Here is an 18,733-nt window from a genome sequence, read left to right as displayed (position 1 = left end):
AACACAGCTGTAGGACGATTTCCCATGGTCTACACAATCTGATCAGCAGCTCTGATCTCCCACCATCCCCCATACTCATCCTGAAGGAAACACATTTCACAACATCCCATTGAAAGACAGACTCACGGCTCTCTCCTACATTGATAATCCACAGTTTATGAATGTTAAGCTGAGGCACTTGTAATCCTTCTGACAATTTCAGAGTTGGCCTGGTTTTAGAGTGAATTGCTTCTTAGACAACTCCAAAATCAGCACATGGCCCCTTTTCATCTTGCTCGATACCAGCTCATGTACGCTTTTCCCTGGGATGTTTACTAATGCAAGAATTCAAGGACACGGCTATCAAGCCTTGCTAGAAAGGAAAATAAATATTGAGGTCAGTTCCCATCAGGGCACCACACACTTGGAGTCACCTCAGATGTTGTAGTCTCGCTGCCCAAATTACTCCACACACGCTGTGATTTAATAGGTTGCTTACACCGACAGCAACACAAATCCTGCGTATTTAAGGCCTGCCCACTAAACCCAGTGCAGGGAACAGGCTCGCTGTGGTTGGATTAAGTCAAATTTCAAGGATTGGTAAAACTGGGAAAAAGTCAGTCCCCTGATGTGTTCCCACGGATGGAGGGCTGCCCTCCTGCAGGGAAATTCTCCCTCTGGAGGTTTATGTACAGGTCCCACTGGTGCAGCCCTTGCACTTTGTGCTGCACAACTACAGGGGGTGAGTGCAGGGAGAGGGCACCCACACGGACATGACACCTCAGTCCCCAAATTCCAGGAAAGGAGAATGCTCTCAGGCCCTGGGGAAATTAAGCACAGCTCCAGCAGTGGCTTGTGCCACGTGGAAGACCTGGATACAAACAGGTCACAGTGTGAAGTTATAACAAGTTACTTCTAAAGCAGGGTTAGCAGGCACTGACTGCCCATAACAGAAACATTTTATTAAATGCATGGCATCCCCTAGAAATAACACTTGCTTTCTGCCATCTCAGTTAACCTGCTTCTTGGGATTTGCAATGACTTCATCTGCAAAACAGGAGGAACTCTAAGGGGCCACTCACAACACACAGGTCGTTCCCAGAGACAAGGGGGAAGAAAATGCAAAAAGCAGAACACTAAAAAAAAAAAAAAAAATCCCCATCTGTCTTTTAGGTCAACTGATCATTGTTTTGATTTCGACTCCACAGCCAAGCAAAAAATTGTGAGAACGCTTTTTGATGAGAAAGTGCTGATCTAATGGAACTGCAGCAATTTGCAAGGCTGCATCTTTGTGCTAAGCTGGAGGTGAGAAACCACAAAATGGGGCATCCTTCAAACTAATCAGCTTCTAAGTTTCTTCGTGATTTTTAAAGCAGGAAATACAAGAAATGCAGTTACAAGATGAAGGAATTCTTGGCTCACAAGAGCATTCTGGATCTCTTTTCTCTGGAGAAGCTCTTTGGATGCCTCCGTCCTTCCTCCAGCTCCCCACAAAGCCCTCTAGATGCAGGTCTGGTGGTGCCAGCAGCTTGCTGATCCCACTCACCAGCTCATCACCACACACACCTTGGAGCCTGGGGTCAATCAACCAACAACCAGCACCCCAATCCCAGAAAACGGGTGGATTTTCCTCCTGCTGCTCCCTTCCCCTTGCATTGTCCCAGTGTTCCTAGTGTTCCTGACAAGAAGTCTCACCACCACACCATGGTGATAATTCAAGCACCTGAAAACCTTTCTATATCCCCTTGCTGAGCCCCAAACCATGACAGCTGACTCCAAGCAAAGATTTTTGCAAGGAGCCAGCTCCTTGGCTTGCCCAGAGGCTCCAGGAAGGCACCTGAGCAGTGCCACTGGGACTACAAGGACCCCCGAGGAGGCAGAGCTCTCAGAAGCAACCTAGGACACTAATATCTCCTTCCAGCCACCACCTGGGGCAGAGCACAGGTCCTTGGATTGCTCTGCAAACACTTCACTGAGCAGACAATGGTAAAAATTAGCCCTCGTGAAGTGCCAGAAGCCATGACAGCAGGGGAATCCTGTGCAGTTCACTGCGTGCATCAGGAAGGCAGCTCGGTGGGGACTTTCCTCCTGGGACACATTTTGAGCAAAGCAGAAGAGCCTTTTTGACCATCTATGTGCAACTGGTCCTTGAAAAGCTGGAAGTGAAACAGATGAAAAATCAGATGAGCAGAAGGAGCACGAGGGATACTTCAGAAAGGGACACGGAGCCCCCGGGGTCAGAATACTGGAGGCATTCCCACAGGATTCAGGGGATCTGTGAAGTGTCTGTAGGAAGAAAACCAGATTTTGAAGTTTCCCATGCCAAGGACCCAGCCCCAGAAGTGGTGCTTAGCAGGGAGCCTCCTGTTACACAGCACTGAGGATGGGGAAGATCTGGGGGTGGCCCTCAGCTCCAAGGGGCATTTGGATGAGTAGCAGCAGGTCACCACGTCTAAACCATTGTATGCTCCAGTTTCCAATTTTATTTGGGAGACTTTGAAAAATTAATTGGTATAAAGGGAGCTGAGCTTCAGAAAGAGATCACAGGAATCCAAAACAGGGACTGTTCAAATTAAACTGTTCAAAACCTTATTCCCCTTAAAGACCCATGCCAGGGACCACTCCCCAGTGGTGTTTTCACCTCCACAAGATTGAGGACTGAAATCCTGTTTGAAGGCAGCTGAGCCCCAAACACGGACCATGGTGTCAGCAGGGTGGGCAGCTCTCGAGGCACCACACTTTCTGTTTCCTCAGGCAGACAAAAGGTTAAGATCCTACAGAGGGAGGACATAGACCACACATAGCCTGAAGATGACCCAGTAAGATCCCATAGGGCTCAGATTTTTCAACAGGAAGAATATCAAAGAAGTTTCAGCCAAAACCTCCAGCGTGTTTCAACTTTTTCTCTTGGTCTTTCAAGGCCAAAGAGCAACTCCACATAAAAGCAGACCCCTTCCCTGTGAGAACTGCCAGTACATGAGCTTAAAGACTACACAGACCCCTCAAGAGGTGAGCAGAGAAAATGGCCATTGCAAGGTCCCACCTGCGCCTCCCTCCAGCCAAACAGCACAAAGTGAGCTTCTCCTTGAGACCCAGCACCAGGCAGGTCCAGAAACTCACATGCTTGGGATGTTTAAGAAATGATTACCATAGACTCAAAGCTATTTTTCTATTTTGAAAGAGCTGATGTGACAGAGCTGAAGCCCTTACACCACCAGCTCCCTTGGACTGATGTGCCTACTCAATCCCCACCATGCAATCCGGACCATCGGCTGGCTCACAAAGTCCTCAGAAGAAAGAAAAACACACTGAATTCCCCAGCATTTGAATCACTCAAGCTTTTGCCAAGAATGGGCCTCCCTCATTACAGTTTCATAATTCTTCGGCCCTTTCAGACTCGCTCAGACACCGTTTGGGTAATAATTAACCATTGCGAGCGCTCGGTGCCTGCTCAGTTAAGATCTGCGTGTTCAAGCTTGGCAGACAAGACCTTCAAAACTAAATGCACTGTGACGCTTATTTCCATCAACTATGTTGTTGTGGAATAAGGGGAAGGAAAGCAATGTCCAGAGGGTAGTGGGGGTTTTCTTCTTACCTTGCCCTCAAGCATCCTTTGGGAGCAGGAACACCCCAGCCATCATGAATTTCCCCAGGAATTGGTTGGGGCTGCAGGTCTGCATCCCAAAGCCAAGCTCAGCAGCATGTCAGATACCCCTGCTGAGTATCGAGGTCAGGGTTTCAGTAGGAGACCATGACCCTTCTCAGACCAGGGCTGAGACGGAGCAGCATTGAGCTTAAAAAAAAAATATATATATATACAGTTCAGGCTGGAAGATCCTAGAAGCCACAGATATTGGATGAGCAAGCCAGGGACAAGGTGTAGTCAAAACCAGGTAGAGAAGTTTCCTTCCAAAGCATGCAGCCAGACTGCAAAGGAAGCTTTGGGGACCAAGGAAATGCCCAAACCTCCCAGATCATAATCACATCACACTGCAGCACTGAGCTCCTCCAGGAAGCAGGCAACAGGTCAGAGATGTTTATTTGGAAAAAAAAAAAAATCCATAAAAGCAGCCATTCTAGGACTCTTCTAGAGAAAGGATAATCCCATTACCTGCCTGTGTCATGGGCCCACATCCACCCTTCACAGCACCTCTGGGGGATGCAGACAGCCCCACCACACATGGCACAGGGCTGTCACCTAACCTCACACCTCGTGGCACCAACATGAGATGAGGAACCCCTGAGCAAGCACTTGATGGCAGATACAGAGCAATGGTGAAACCACTGGACCCAAGAATCCCTTCCCAGGGCTGAGAACAGGATGGGGAGATGCTACCAGCCCATGGGCTCTTGCAGCTGGCACTGACACCCCTGAGCACCAGTTCCCACTGCCAGGGCTAACACCCTCCCCCAGATGCAATCATGCCAAACAATCCCTTAAACACATCCAGATGTGATTTGGGAGGCTAAATAATAGTTCTTGATCTTATGACAATAGTGCCCAGAAGGACTTGGAAAACTCTGACAAAAAGCTTTGAAGCTTTGTGCAATGTGCCCAGGACAGTTTATTCCAAGAATTCCACAGTGACAGCTAGAAGTGCTCCTTAAATCCCCACCCGACTGAGCTAACAGCCTGAGCATCCTTCCCATACCCAGAGGTGCTACTGGACCATCCATGCCCTCAACTGAACACAAAAAACCACAGAACCAGAGATGAGCAGCCATCCCATACTTGTGTTTTACCAGGATTTAAAGTACAGAGACTGGAAACACACTGAAAAGACCTGCTAGCACATCCAGCTTTTGGCATCCTTTCTTTGTGAGCCATAGGAAACACTACACAGGACTGCTGCCATATAAAACACCATGAACCTAAAGCTTACACAGGTTTTGCACCGTGCATTCAGGACTACACATGGCTGGATGCTCCTCTGCTGTTTATCTCAGCCTCACTGGTCTAGAAGTTGCACTGATGTTACCCAAGGAAGACTTCACTTAGGACATTTCCTCTATTTCCTGGTCCAGGCTGAAAAATACCATGAGAAATATTATTCACAGAAAATATCAGTAGCTCTAATCTCAGCCCAACAGTGAATGGAAAGCAGGAAGCAGGAAAACCAGCAAGCAGCATTTCCCAAAGCTAAGGCATGGCTGATTGGGTTTATTTTTTAACAAAGATTTTAAGGAAACATGGGACCAAGCCACTCTGCCTGTCCATCCCCGCAGTTTTTGAACCCTTTACTCAATTTCAACAAAATCCACGCAAGGATGAGCAAGCACAGGCTTCTCATGGGGTCTGGCATTGCTGCCTCACATGCACCGAGCTGTCCCTACGCAGGGAAAGCTGTAGCAGAAACTAAATGCTTAAATAAGAACCGACAAGATCCCAGCCTTAAAACCAGAGCCTGCATCTCCTCAGACAGGCAGGAAAACCTAATCCCCAGCACCATGGCAGCTGGAGCACCTCAAGCCACCTCCTCCTCAAGAAACACCTTCATTCCCCCCAAATCTTTGCCTCTGCAAAGGGGTCACATCCTCCACCCCCCGAGAGCTCCCTGGTGCGCACGCTGCTTTTCATCCCCCTTCCCCGGGCCCTGTCTCCAGCTCTGTGCCCCAAACCAGGGCTGGCTGTGAGAGTCACGTTTTCCCCAGAAATTCCGGGAAACAGGCTCCTGCTTTTAACGAGGAGAAGGTTTTTCTGCTGACTTCCATAGCCAAGCTAATAAAAACGGAAAGCAATAAGAAATTCCAGCAGAAGGGAGGCACGGGGGGGTGGGGGGGGAGGAAAGGGAAGATACCACTCTGCTCATTTGAACCTCTCCTAAATAGGAGAAGATAATTAGCCACATATATCCCAGAAAGAATAGCAACAGTATAAGCAGTTATTGGGAATGCACACTTTAAGAGCATTTGCCAAAAATGCCTGCTTTTATTAAAAAGGAATGGTTTCACAAAGGCCCAACTGTAAGAAAGGTTGTAATTTGCCCAAATAAAACTTAATTTGATCCATGAAATAGCTGTGGTTTATTGTGTAATATATGTGCTATGTGTTTTAATTTAATAGAATCCAATATAATTGTAAGCCAGTGAAGTTTCAGAGCAATTTTGGGTTGTTCCCACAGTGTATATAGTACAGATGCTACTTTGTCCATCGCACCAGCGCTTTCATAAATCAGGAATATAGAGGGGATTATCCACAAAGCAGCAAGCAATGCTTCATCGCACACCAAACGGAACATAAGGCCTTTGAGGGAAGCACAAGGAGTTATTGACAGGAAATAACCCCGGATGCTCCGCAGTCACCCACAGCATCTCGGGCTCTCCTCGACCCGTTGTCAGGGCTGTACCTGTTGCAAACCCGTATTTTTGCCCTCTAGAAGGGCCGTGGTTGAGGCCAGGCATCCGGAGGCAGGAGGGAGAGCAGCAGCCCCGACCACACGGCTGCTTCAGCCTCCGTCCTGGTGCCACCAAATGCTTTGGGCAGCAGGTAAAGCTCATCCCCTGCCCCACTGCCAACAACAAGCACAGCTACAGCAGAGGAACAAACAAAGCCCAAGCCTATTGGGGCCACCGGGGTTTTGGAAGTGTGGGTACGCATCCAAGTCCTTCAGCAACTCTGTTAAAAATATTGGTTTTCAACCCAAACCAAGAACCAGAGCAGTTTAATTCCTTACAGTGACCATGAAGTCAAAGAGCATCACCTGGAGCTCATTCCTCTGCATCAACAGCAAATTTTTCCCCTTGCCTGCCCATGCTATAGGGGAATAGTCAGCTTTTAATCGTGCATTGAACACATCCCCCATGTTTCTACTGTGAGATAAAGCCCTGAGAAGGAAGATTATGGTCTAAAGGTTAACAGCCTGTAGAACAGTGGCAAAAACTGCTACAATAGGATTTTAGCCTTTTTTTCCAGTAAGAGCTGAGCATGGTTCCTTTTAGCATTCATTTCTTTCCCATTCTGGCAAGCAAAAGATATTTCACAGTCTTAATAGCACTGAAAGTCAAGGGCAGAGAAGACGAACATCTTCAGGACCTACCAGCAGCAACTGGCTGCTTCCCATCAGCCCATTGCACAGACAGCTTTAAAGCATGATGTTGCTCAAATTAAGAGGATCTTGTCAAATAAACACACTCCACACACCAAAGCCCACAAGGACTCAGGCCCAATTCCGGGAGAATTGCGCTTTTGGGTGCTCTTGGCAATAGGATGTTACCAGGCAGCATTAACACTCCTGGCTGGAGCTGCACCCCACAAACAACCATGGACTCCTCTCTTAGTGCTCTGATGAAGGTGCCCAGTGAGGTTTGCAGCCCAGACACCCCATTAAGACACCTCCCTGTCCCACCACCCCTGGGGACAATCCCTGCAGCAGCCAGCACGACCCAGACTGCTCCTTCCAGGCTCTCCTGCACGATCAGGCTCTGCATGGACAAGGAAATTGTAGGGCTGAGGGAGCTCCACCAGCCCTGGCATTAAACCCACACCACCCCCAGCCTGCAAGGACCAACCAAGGCACGCTCTCACCCACCTTTTTCACGGAGAAGCATCAAGTGGTGCAAGCACCTCCGAGCTCTGACACTGAGATGCTGCTGCTCAACGCTGCTTTTCGGCAAACCTCCAGCTCTCCAGCCCAAACTCCAAGCTCACAATGCTGCAAAGGGGAAAAGTGGGGGTTGGTGAGGGGTTTATTACCCCTCCTACAGGGGCTGGGGCTGACGAACAAACACCAGCAGCTGGGGGAGCACAGCTGGGACCCGTTGGGTCCATAGCAGCGCCCAACGATGCCCAGCTGCTCCTGCAAACCCTGGCAGGGAGAAAAGTTCTTGCAGATAAATGCCTGCTCCTGCCCACCTGGCTTTCTTGGGGGGATTTAAAGTTAGCAGTGGGGGTTGTTGGTTGTAAATGGGAAGGCTTTTAGCAGGCAGTGCTGCTCAGAAAGTCCTACAGCTTCTTTAAAGGAGCCAAAGTTCGAACGATTACAGTAAAGCATTAAAGGGGAGAAAAGGGACAGCGAGGAATACTTGATGTCTTATTTCATTGCCTCTCCATAAAATCCTTTTCATTCCCTTTAAAGCCTCGCTGTCAACTGAAATAAAACTCTAGATTTATGCCCGGGGAAGCGCATGAGTAATAAAAAAAGAAAAATGAAGCACCGTCAGTGGGTTGCACAACGGAAACCCCGACCTTAACCCTCCAAGTTTCAGCACAGGGAAAAGCAAAAACTGAGGCAATCCAGGAGCTCGGTGCCACCACGGCAGTGCAAGGAGCAAAGCAAACAGCACCAGGGCATCCTCCCTTGTCCTTCATTGTCCTTCCCTGAGGACGTGTTAGAGGTGGGTGCACTGATTTGGCACTGCCTGGGGCTACGCTGCCACCTCCACTCGTGTGAGGGTGGAGGAGGAGAGGGCACAAGGGACAGGGCCCCAAAAGATGGTTAAGGATGTCCCACAAAATGACATCCTGACAGGGATGGGTGCTGCAGGGGTGTGAGGCCGTCTGGGTGGTGAGGGGGCAGCCAGGAAAGAGGAGGCTGGAAAAGGAAACCGGCAGCAAACATGGAGAAGCAAATCAGCTCTTGGCTGGCTCTTCTGAGTTGAAACGAAGGCAGTGTTTGCAAAACCCTCTTTTTGTCAAAAAAAAATAAAAATAAATCTTAAAATAAAAATGATCTTTTAACCAAGTGCATGGAAGTGATACAGCGAGTGATGTAGGTGGTATGGCACAACACACCAAATCTAAGCCAAACGGGATAAAAAAACCCCGCAAAGCTCTTGAAAGCTGGCTTTAAACGATAGTGACATGTTTTGACACCATTCCCTGACAACAATGGCTGTAACACAAACAAAAATTAATGATGTCATATTAGTACCGATGCTGCGTGAACTCAACCAATGTGGTCCCAATTAAATATCATTTCAAGTATGGTTATAATTTGAAAAATGAGCTGCAGAAATGTCATTGCGACATTCCCTGCTCGCGTCTCTCCCCAACATCCACACCGGGTCTGCGCCTTTCCTGGTGCAGTGAGGTCCCCACCTGCCCCATCCCTGCTCATAGCTGCTGTCGAACCCCCCAGGTATTATCAGGAGGGATTTTTAATAGTAAGTCAGTCCCGTTTTAGTTCCTGTCTGGGTTTGGAGCCATTAAGTTCTTGTTGCTTGCTTTTCTCTGCAAATATGAGGACTACAAAACCATCCCCTTAACACTGAAAGCTGAGGAGCTCCTTAAAGTCACCGGACTCCAGAGGCAGGGACTTCACAAAAAGCCAACTTACACAGATTTGTAATAAACTCCAAGACTTGGCCACACCAGTCACTGGCAATAAATAACACAGCAAATAACTTTACTGGCAAAGTGAAGCCAAACACCACCCAACCTGCCCGTGCAGGCGCACGGTGCTACAGCAATGAGAGGAACAAAACTGATGGAGAAGTCAGCAAAATTGATTTTATCCAATTTCCAGAATGTGCCTCTGCCGGGACAAGCTCATCGATCCAGGACTTCTGGCTGCAGCTGCTCCTTTTTAGGAACGATTTGGTATTGCGTTATTGCCTGGCAGACTGGGAGAGCCACGGGACGAACCTGCACAAGCCTCGTCCAACTCACTTCCACCTTATTTCAGGTTTCCAAAATTCAGGCCATTCCTCCTCCAGCAGAGGAGTCACCCAACTACGAGTTATCCAACAGCACCGTTTGTTTCTCAACCATCAAACGCATCCGGGAGGTACCCAAGGCAGTGCAAGGTCAGTAACGCAAACTGGTCCTGCTGGACAATGAAGACTGGTCCTACTGGGTCCTACTGGCCTTTAGGGCCGTGCTCTGTTCTGCTCTTCCCACCAGCACTGCTACCCACTGATTTGCACAAACGGGAACAGGAACACACATCATCCCCACATCCCCATCATGCTGTGTGTTACCAAAGAGCAGTGAGCCCTGACCAAGGACACCTATAGGAAATTTCCCTCTCACCTTTTGTTTGCTCCCCGCTCTCATGCTGTCCCCATTTCCCCTCCTCTTAGACACTGCTGCAGCTGGCCAGCAACTGACCATTTTTCTAAGGGGCCTGGCTGGGATGGGAGACAGCAGTCACCCCTCTGGACATCCCTCCTGACTGCAGAGCCTGAGCAGATGCTGCTCTGAACTTCAGTCAGGGAAAAAAAAAAAAAAAAAAAAGACAATTAAAAAACCCCCCTATAATGCGAATACTTTATTATCAATGAGTGACTGGTATTAGCTTTTTGTCTGGGTATTAATAATATTTTCAAAAAAACCATACATCAAAATTAGGGCTTTCTCCTATTTTTGCTGTATAATTTTTTTTTAAAAAATCTGTATTGAAAGAATTATATAAGCCAAAGTGCATTTTCTGTTTTTTGTCCATATACACATTGCACCATACATAAATAATTACATTGTAAAAATGACTCCATAATTACAAGTATAATATATATTTTCATATAATATATAAAACTTTATATTAAATCTAGGTAGGTGATATTTGGGATAGTCTGTGTCTTTTTTTTTTTTTTTTTTTCATTTTCCTTTCGTCAGAGGCTGACCGTTATCGATTGTTACTGAGCAAAATCTCCAGCCAACACGGACACGACGTGATGAACTGTCTCGAGTAACAGGGCCCCCAGCCCTTGGCGAAGCTGATCCGCACGCTGTTGGGGTCGTAGGGCCCGTCCGCGTAATCCAGCTCAGCGGTGTGCTGCAAGAGGCAGGACTTCTCGTAGTCAAACACCTTGATGGAATAGCCCGGCATCACCTTGCGCACGATCAAAGTCCTACAGTTGGGGATGTCCAGTGTCGGGGAGTTGACAAAGATGGGATGCTCGCTGCGATTGTAAGCCCACACACCGTCCGGTTCCTTGCTAAGTAAAATCCCGTAACCGATTTTACTTCGAGTCCTTCTCACAGTCTCGCTCCTGTTTTCCAGGTTTAGCTGTCCGAGGCAGAAGCCGTTTCCTTGAGGTAGGTCATAAAATATACTGACAGACTGTTCGTACACTGTGTAGAGGCGGCCGACGCGCGTCCGGTGCTCCCAGTAGGCCACGTTGCACCAATGGCTCCTTTTCACGGCATCGGGCGACGTGCTGGCATCTGTGGGGGAAAGCAGAGCAAGAGTCAGGTTTGCTGTGATTGCCTGGGAGAAGACAAGCACTGAGGGCAAACGAATGGCTTTCCCCACCCACCAGCTCTGTTCCTGTGGAAACAAAACTTGGCTTCGACCCCAAGCTCATCTTCAACCCCAAGCTCATCTTCAACCCCAAGCTCATCTTCTACCCAACACTCGTCTTTCAACCCAACGCTCGTCTTCAACCCAACGCTCGTCTTCAACCAATTCTGTCAAATGGCCCCAGGAAAGAAGGCTCAAGCAAGGGCTGGTGCCCCAGTAGGCCACCCTCCACCTCCCACGGAGCCCAACACCCCTTTCTCTCTCCGATTTAAGGCTCAGCTCTGCGTCCAGCAGCCAGGACCCCATGAACTCAAGACATGACCACTTCCAGCACCCAGATCCCACTGGGACGCTGTACCCCGATACCCCCACCACAGCTTGGCCACCCTTGGATTTTGGCAGCTCCCCAGGCTCCTCCAGCACTGCTGTGGTGCTGTACCCCCACGTCCAAAGGCAAACTTGGGTTGAGCTGAAACGCCGAGGATGCCCACGAACTGCTCGGGTGAGGAGCTCTGCTTCGTAATATTCTTCAACAGCAGTGCTGATGTTCCCATGGGGGAACACGAAATCTGAGCAGGCACTTCATGCCAAGGGGGGAGTAGTTTCCCCGAACTATACATGTCCTCCTATAAAGCCATTGGAGTTCTCTCCAGAACAATAAGAAACGCCTTTTCTTTCTAGGAATTACATTCAGGGAAGACGGGAGGGATGCAGACTGCCAGAAATCTGCTCAAAGCTCACTGGAGTTTTTATGATGCCCCCAGAAGGAACATGGGAACCTCAGCCCTACAAGGGCCCCGGAGGGGGCAAATTAACCTCTTGCTAGACATCAGCCCCGCTCCTACCTCCAGTTAAAAGCAAACCGCTCCGGGATTTCAAGCCAGGAGCTCTGCCCTGCTCCGCGGCCGGCATTAAGCTCCCTGACAATATATCACGCGCCCGCGGCCTGCTGACCCCTCCGCCTCCGTGCCATCAAGTCTGATTAACTCGCACGCGGGGTGATGCCATTATTTTGCTTCAGAGACCCCATTGACGCACCGGATTTCAAGCACAGCCCCGCAGCCCCGTTTCTTTTCAGGCTCAAATTCCCCCGGAGGGGAATGGGCTCCCCTCCCCATTAACGATCTTTGAATTAAGCGGCTTTGTTAAGACTTTAACTTGAGTTGTAACTGTGCAAATTTAAGGGGAAGGGAGATGGGGGTAATCGGGCAAGCAGGGAGGAGGCAGAGCCGGCGGGATGCCCTTGGCCACGGGCAGTGCTCATCGTCCCCTCCACGTGGTCCAAACCCCCACCAAAACCCCAGATCAGACCCTTTTCCCCCCCAGATCTGTTCAAATAATTTATAGGACCCCACACAGATGCCAACGGCCCCATTTTGGTTTGATGTGTTCTGTATCCAGAAGTGGGAAGGGAACTCTCCCCGTGTTTCTGGTGACCTACCATGGAGGAGCACAACAACAGCTTTGTGCCTCCCAAGACTGGAGCTGATGTCCTGGGCCTCAAAGCCATGGGAAAACGCAGGCCCTGCAGCGTCTGACCCTATAGATGTGGCAATGGCCAGGCTAAACGGGGACACGCTTCAGCTGGGGCTGCTTTTGTTTTCAAACCCCACAGCAAGAGCAGCAGAAAGCCAGGAGAGATGTTGACCAAGCAGCTGCTCTGCGGCCACCGGCCCGTTCCTGGATGGAGCAATTACAAAAAGCCACAGGTCTCCAAAGTGCATTTTGTGCTCCTCTTCGAGCTCCAAGTGCCTCTTTTTGCTCCTTATTTGGGACAGCCCCTGACATGGGCTCTATTTAGACAAAAATCAGCAAACAGAAAGGTTTTTCCCCTTTTTCTTGCTCTTTAGCTGATAACCTGCACTTGCTTTTCCATCTCAAATGACCTCTCATCCCTGAATGCCCAGGAGCTGAAGAAACAACCCAATGCACTCCAAAAGGCTGAAATGCCTGATTGCAGAAACTGTTAACCAACGTGGCATTAACACAAATCTGACCCAAATGCAGTCTGATTGAATCAACCATTCCTGGAGTGAGACTGTCCCCAGCCACATCTGTACAAACCCCGAAATCAAGAGCTTGGCATCAACGAAAATCTTTTGGCCTTCTCCACTCACAACCCTTGGCCTACCACCATGCAGACATCAGAGTGTTTCGCTCTTTGAAAGGCGAGAGATTCCAGATTTTAGGAGATACAATATCACATAGCTCATAAATGATGGAAATACCAAGAAAGGAAAGCCGAGCACCCGAGTTTCACTGCAGGTACACCCCAATTGTCACAACCACCTCTCCCCTGGGACGGCAGACAGCCGAGATGCCCCCAGCACCTTTCCAAAACCCTTCACAAATGCTAAATTTCGCTCCTGTTCCACCCGAGTGCTGCTGGGGGCCACAGATGAGCTTGGAGCTTCTCATCTGCCGGGCCCAAAAGCTGGCAGCAGTCATCTGCGTGTTTCATCCCTCAACGTCCACATAGTGTTTGGGTAGGTAGGTTTGTTACCTCAATTTTTAGAAACTACCACTCAGCCCCCAAATTTCCCTTCCTTTTAGAATGGGATAACTTCAAACCTCAGGAGGAAAGCAGCACATGGACCAGTGTGGGTGTCACCACCCTCAGCACCGTGTCTGCTTCCCATTTTGGGGTAAAGACATCAACCTACGCATGGGCTGAAAATCAGATTTTTTTTTTCCACCTCATGCTTTGCTGCATCTAGAATCCGAGACGCCTTACGGAAAGCCCGTGGGCACACCGAGACACCTCGAGGAGACACCTGGAGGCTCAGCACCGAGCCTCTGACCCCGAGCCTCCCGCAGGACCCTTCCCGTGCCCCGGCCGCGCGGGCTCCTGCGCCTTCTTTTATCTCCCAGTGCTTTCAAACAACCCCTGGAAAGATGAACTCATCTTGCAGCCCTGACATAAAGCAAGCACTTCAGCAAGCCCCTAATACAAGGGGGCCTGTGCTGTGTCTTATCCGCTGCCAAGTATTAGTTTCGCCTCCAGCTATTAGCCGCTACCACTCAGCAGACAGCAGGGGCGGCCGGCAGAAAAGCAATTTAAATAAATATTCCATTTTTCCTCCTTTTTTTTCCATGCTGCCCTTTACGCACAGACAACACCACCCACTTTTTTTTTTTTATATACTTTTTTTTTTTCCCCTTCTTCTCCTGGAACAGAGGCATGCTTGTTGCCTTTCTTTTTGAAGAAAAGGAAAATATTTGAGCGCAGCCGTGCCTCCCTCGATGGTATACGCCGCATTTTTAACAACTATCATTGTAGGCAGCTCCAACTTCTAACAGCCACATTTCGGGCTGGCGTCAGGGCTATCTCCTCCATCAGAGCCACCTCCATCGATCAGATGTACGCGCTGAAACCCCGGCCCTTGTTTACTCGGGGGCTCGTTCCTCCCAGTCACCATTTCCTCTGCCGCTGCAGCGCCTTGCAGCAGGCACATCCAAAAGGAAATTCAAACAATTTGAGATAAAAAAAAAAAAAAACAAGATAGGAAGCGAGATGGAGAATCAAAACCAGAACTTGACGGGAAAATGGTCTTGCATGGCTCGGGCGAGTGGGAGCTGGGTAGGAGAATAAATGCAAAGAGCACACGCTGTAAGCGCTCGCTCCCTGCGGAGCGTGGAGGTAAAGAAAATAACGGGAGGTTTCACGTGATTTGGGATTTGACAGCACTTTATGCCAGCAGAGTTCAAAGCAGTTCATTAGAAGGGGAAAAATAAAGATGCTTTTTCCAAGCCAGTCCCTGCCCGCTGCTTGGTGTCACACGTAGAGGAGGCAGGATGGGATGGAAGACCCTCGCTGCGGGTCCCCCTACAAAATCAGATCTGGTGATGATGGGGCCCCAGAAATGGTGTGAAAAGGGAGTAGTGCCCCCATTTCTCCCCAAATATCATCCTGTTTTGGCAGCTGCCAGCCCGCAGGAGTGCTCGGTGAGTATTTGAAACAGGATTCTCCATCGCTGTGGTGGAGCCACATGCCCCTCCCAAGTTGCTCCTAACGCTCCCATGGCCACTGAGCTCCATCACATCTGTTACTCAAAGGCCAAGCTCTTCCCATTCAGTTTTTCTCCTCCATAGCCCCAGTCTGAGCCTTTTTTCTGCCCTGTGCCGCAGCCCAGGAGCCTGTTTCCTGCACCCAGGGACAGCCACACAGGGACATCAGGAGCAGGCTCCAGATAAAGAGCCCGGCACAAAGAATACACACATTTCCCCCAAAGCTTTTAACAGTTCACCGGGGAGCCATCGGCTCAAATCCCTGATTAATGCCCTCAGAAACGAGCTCCGGGGGCAAGGAAGAGGTTAAAACTTTCCACGGCAGAAATGGAATTTTTATGGCCCTGCAAACTAAAAAAAAATAAAAAAATAATAATTGTCAATCTGCCCCAGCAAAGCTCACAACCATTTTCGTTAAGCCAATATACTTAAAATACCTCAGCCTTACAAGTTTCAGCTGGAATGTGCCACTCAGCCCCCTCCGAGAGCCCGCACGCTGCGGCCAGCACCAGAGCAGGATGCGGGCACTGGGGACGTGCCACCCAGCTCCGTCTGCCCTCACTGGGAGCAGGGGGGGTCCTGAGGGACCTGAGGGGCTTTGAGGGGCTGCAGCCACTCTCCCAGCTCCAGCACTGGCCCAGGAGTAGTTCACTTTTTGGTCTCCCTGCTGAAGCACGAAGGTCGTGCTGCGGTGGGACCCAGGCTAGGCCGAGGAGAAGGGAGCTGCGGGGAGCGGAGGTTGGACAGCCCCAGGCTTCTTCCTCGGCCTTCTCCTCATGTCTGTGCCTTCCCCATGCTACAAAGCATCCAGCTCCATGCCAGGCCGAGGCACACGGCTCTGCTCGCCTTGGGCCTGCAGTACAAAGCAGGATTTCACACTGCGACCAGCCTGGTGGCACCACCACATGGCCCAGGGGTCCCAGCTCCTCCATCCCCTGCATGTGCTCCTGGCACCTTCCTCCTCCTCCTCCTCTTCTTCTTCTGCCTTCTCCTCTTCTTCCTCCTCCTCTTTGTTCTCCTCCTCCTCATCTTCTTTCTCCTTCTCCTCTTCTTCCTCCTCTTCCTCCTCCTCCAGCCCTTACCTCGGACCAAGGCTCTGCCGCTCCCCAGCCTCCTCCATGAGCCGATTTAATTCGTTAACCTAGTAGATGATTAACTCAGAAGAACACTTGCGCTGGGTTAATTAATTGAATTAGTTCAAAAAATAGGGTCTGGCGGGCAACAGAGCCGGTGGAAGAGGCGCGTGGAGAGGCCTGGGGGGAAAGGGGGACATTTCCATGGCAGCCCGAGAAACAAAAGCAACACAGGACAGCGGCCAACGCCAAGAACGAGGACGAAAACAATTTTCTGTGCATAGAAGGAACCACTCCGTGAAATCATCAGCTGGTGCTGATTTCTGATATCCTTCAAAGACAAACACAGGCCGGGTTTCGTTCTGCCCTGAAATTCGTAAGCCAGCATCAGCTGGGTTATTTTCAAGCTGAACTCGAGGGGGTTGTTTCCGCTGTACCTCCTCTAGCTGTTAAATACGCAGCCCAGGCGGTTGGTTAAGGGATTTTAGGACATTTTTTTTCATCTCCCCTGCGTGGTTTCCAAAGGTCTTTTCAGCCAAGGGTGAAAAAAGCCCCAAAAGTAAGAAAACTGGAAGAGCATCGCTCAGGTATTTTCACTGCTGTTTTTATGCCTTCCTTCCGAGGTCGATGTTTTTGGAGATTTGGGTGATATTTTCTGTAGTCCAACAGTCTCGGTGTAACCTCGGCTTCTCTTGCAGGCGTTGTGCAAGGAACCGCGCTGTGCCTGGCACGTCGGAGCGAGCACAACAATGTAAATACATCTTCAAAAGCAGCCCAGAACGTAATCACCTGCAGTCGCTGCCAATTATGAAAGCACCAGACCTGTCATCAGCCGTAATTTGGCTGAGGTTTCTCCGCTCCTGGAAGCCAGCCCTGGGCACGTCCGAGCCCTGCGAAATCCCGGATTTGGGGACTGCGCTAACCGATGTGCCATAAAATCGGGGAGTTTTGCTGAAAAATCTCCCCAGTGGTGCCTAGTAGGGGTTAGCTTTGTTTGCTGGGCACGGTGCACAAAATGCACTAATACCTGGGGAAAAGCCTCATTCCCTGAGTCCATCTGCAGGGAAAGAGTGCATGACAGCGAGAGGCTGCTGCAAAGAAATGGGAAGACAAAAATCCCTTTTTTTTTTAATTTTTAGGTCGAGCACTCTTAAGTTTTCAGCTCCTCCAAGTGACCCTGTAAGCAAAATGTGGCAAATCCCATGGGAGCTGCTGAGCTCTGCTCTTGTTTGAAGCCGTCTGTGCCGCTGGCTTTGGAGCTGGCCATGTCGGAGCAGCTCTGGGTGCTCCTTGAGATCCCTGGGGATGCTCTTGGGAAGGAAAATCGTCTGCTCCATGGCCAGAGCTGGAAACACTGCCACAACTCGGAGCATCCCCAGAAGAAACATACTGGAAAAGGGCTTGTAAATAACAACAGTTTTTGATTGAGGAGCAGTTGCAGCAGAGAGCTTCCAAGTGTTTTCAAAGCAAAAACTAATTACTAGGTTCCTCTGAAGAGAAATGGGAATAATTCTCCGTGTCGGGATCCAAGCCCTGCCTGGTGCCCACCAGCACTAAGCTGAGGGTTTTCTGCCCAGGGGGGCTGTGATGCTGAGGTTACGGAGCTGTTTTGGGAAGCCAGACACTGACGTGGTGAGAACGTCGCAGAGACAGTGGCAGAAATGCCTCTGAGGATGCTCAAACCTCCCCGCTCCCCACGCTCGCTAAAATTACAGAAGCATCCACGGCAGCAGGACCACTCAGGACACCACACACACACCCCTCCACCCACCATGGAAAGAAAACAGCGGATTTTTTTTTTTAAAGGCCCTTTTTAACTCCACTTATTGCACAATTCAGAGCTCTGAGCTCCTCCAAACAGCAGGCGCAGACACCCAGGCATGCAGCAGAAGCCGCGCCACCTCCCCAAGCCCCATCTCCTGCCACCCTGAGCCCCAAATTCCAGCTTGGCTCCATCCTGCCCACCACAAATCAGCCGTGTCCAGGAGATGGACGCTCAGCACTTCCCAGCAGGGCCCTGCCCCAGGTGCAAACCTTGCTCCTCCAGCAGTGCTGGGGACTTGGGGCTGCAGCTCTCGCACGGGACCACCAAGCCAGCTGAGAGTGCACCAGCCTCACCACGTTTTTCTGCATTTTCTAACCAGAAAGTGAGTGGAGATGCTTCCCTGAGAGGAGAATCCAAGCCACACCACCTCAACCACCACCGCCAGCTGTATTTTAAGAGCCTGGGACCACGCTGCAGCCTGAGCCACCTCCTCCAGTGTGTGCACAGGCGCAGCCTCCACCTGCTCTCCTCTCTATCGCTGTGACGCCTGCAAACAAGCAGAGGGGATCTGGAGGGGGCAGGCGACGTGAGAAGAGGGAAAAAAAAACCCAAGGCCACCCTGATCTGGCCGGCTTGAGGCCGCCGTGCAGCCCTGAGCAGCATCTTTGCGACGCCGGGCGCTGCAGACAGATGGCTGTCGGCTGGATGCCAACCCAACGGCGAGTGTC

At 50.1% G+C, this 18,733-nt stretch overlaps 1 protein-coding gene across 1 annotated transcript in view; it reads right to left on the bottom strand.

The window, feature by feature from the left end:
- Window positions 1-10,489: 10,489 nt before the first annotated feature.
- Window positions 10,490-18,733, bottom strand: part of SMAD6 (SMAD family member 6) — a 32,745-nt gene continuing 24,501 nt past the window's right edge. The window contains exon 4 of the mRNA XM_082769229.1: window positions 10,490-11,083. Within this exon, the coding sequence (XP_082625355.1) occupies window positions 10,542-11,083 (542 nt within the window). The 3' untranslated portion in view covers window positions 10,490-10,541. The remainder of the gene's footprint in view (window positions 11,084-18,733) is intronic.

Source organism: Aythya marila, assembly GCF_965140915.1.
Source record: "Aythya marila genome assembly, chromosome: 11".
Taxonomy (NCBI): Eukaryota; Metazoa; Chordata; class Aves; order Anseriformes; family Anatidae; genus Aythya; species Aythya marila.
The sequence above is the reverse complement of the archived record's forward strand: the minus strand, read 5'-3'. Positions and strand labels throughout refer to the sequence as shown.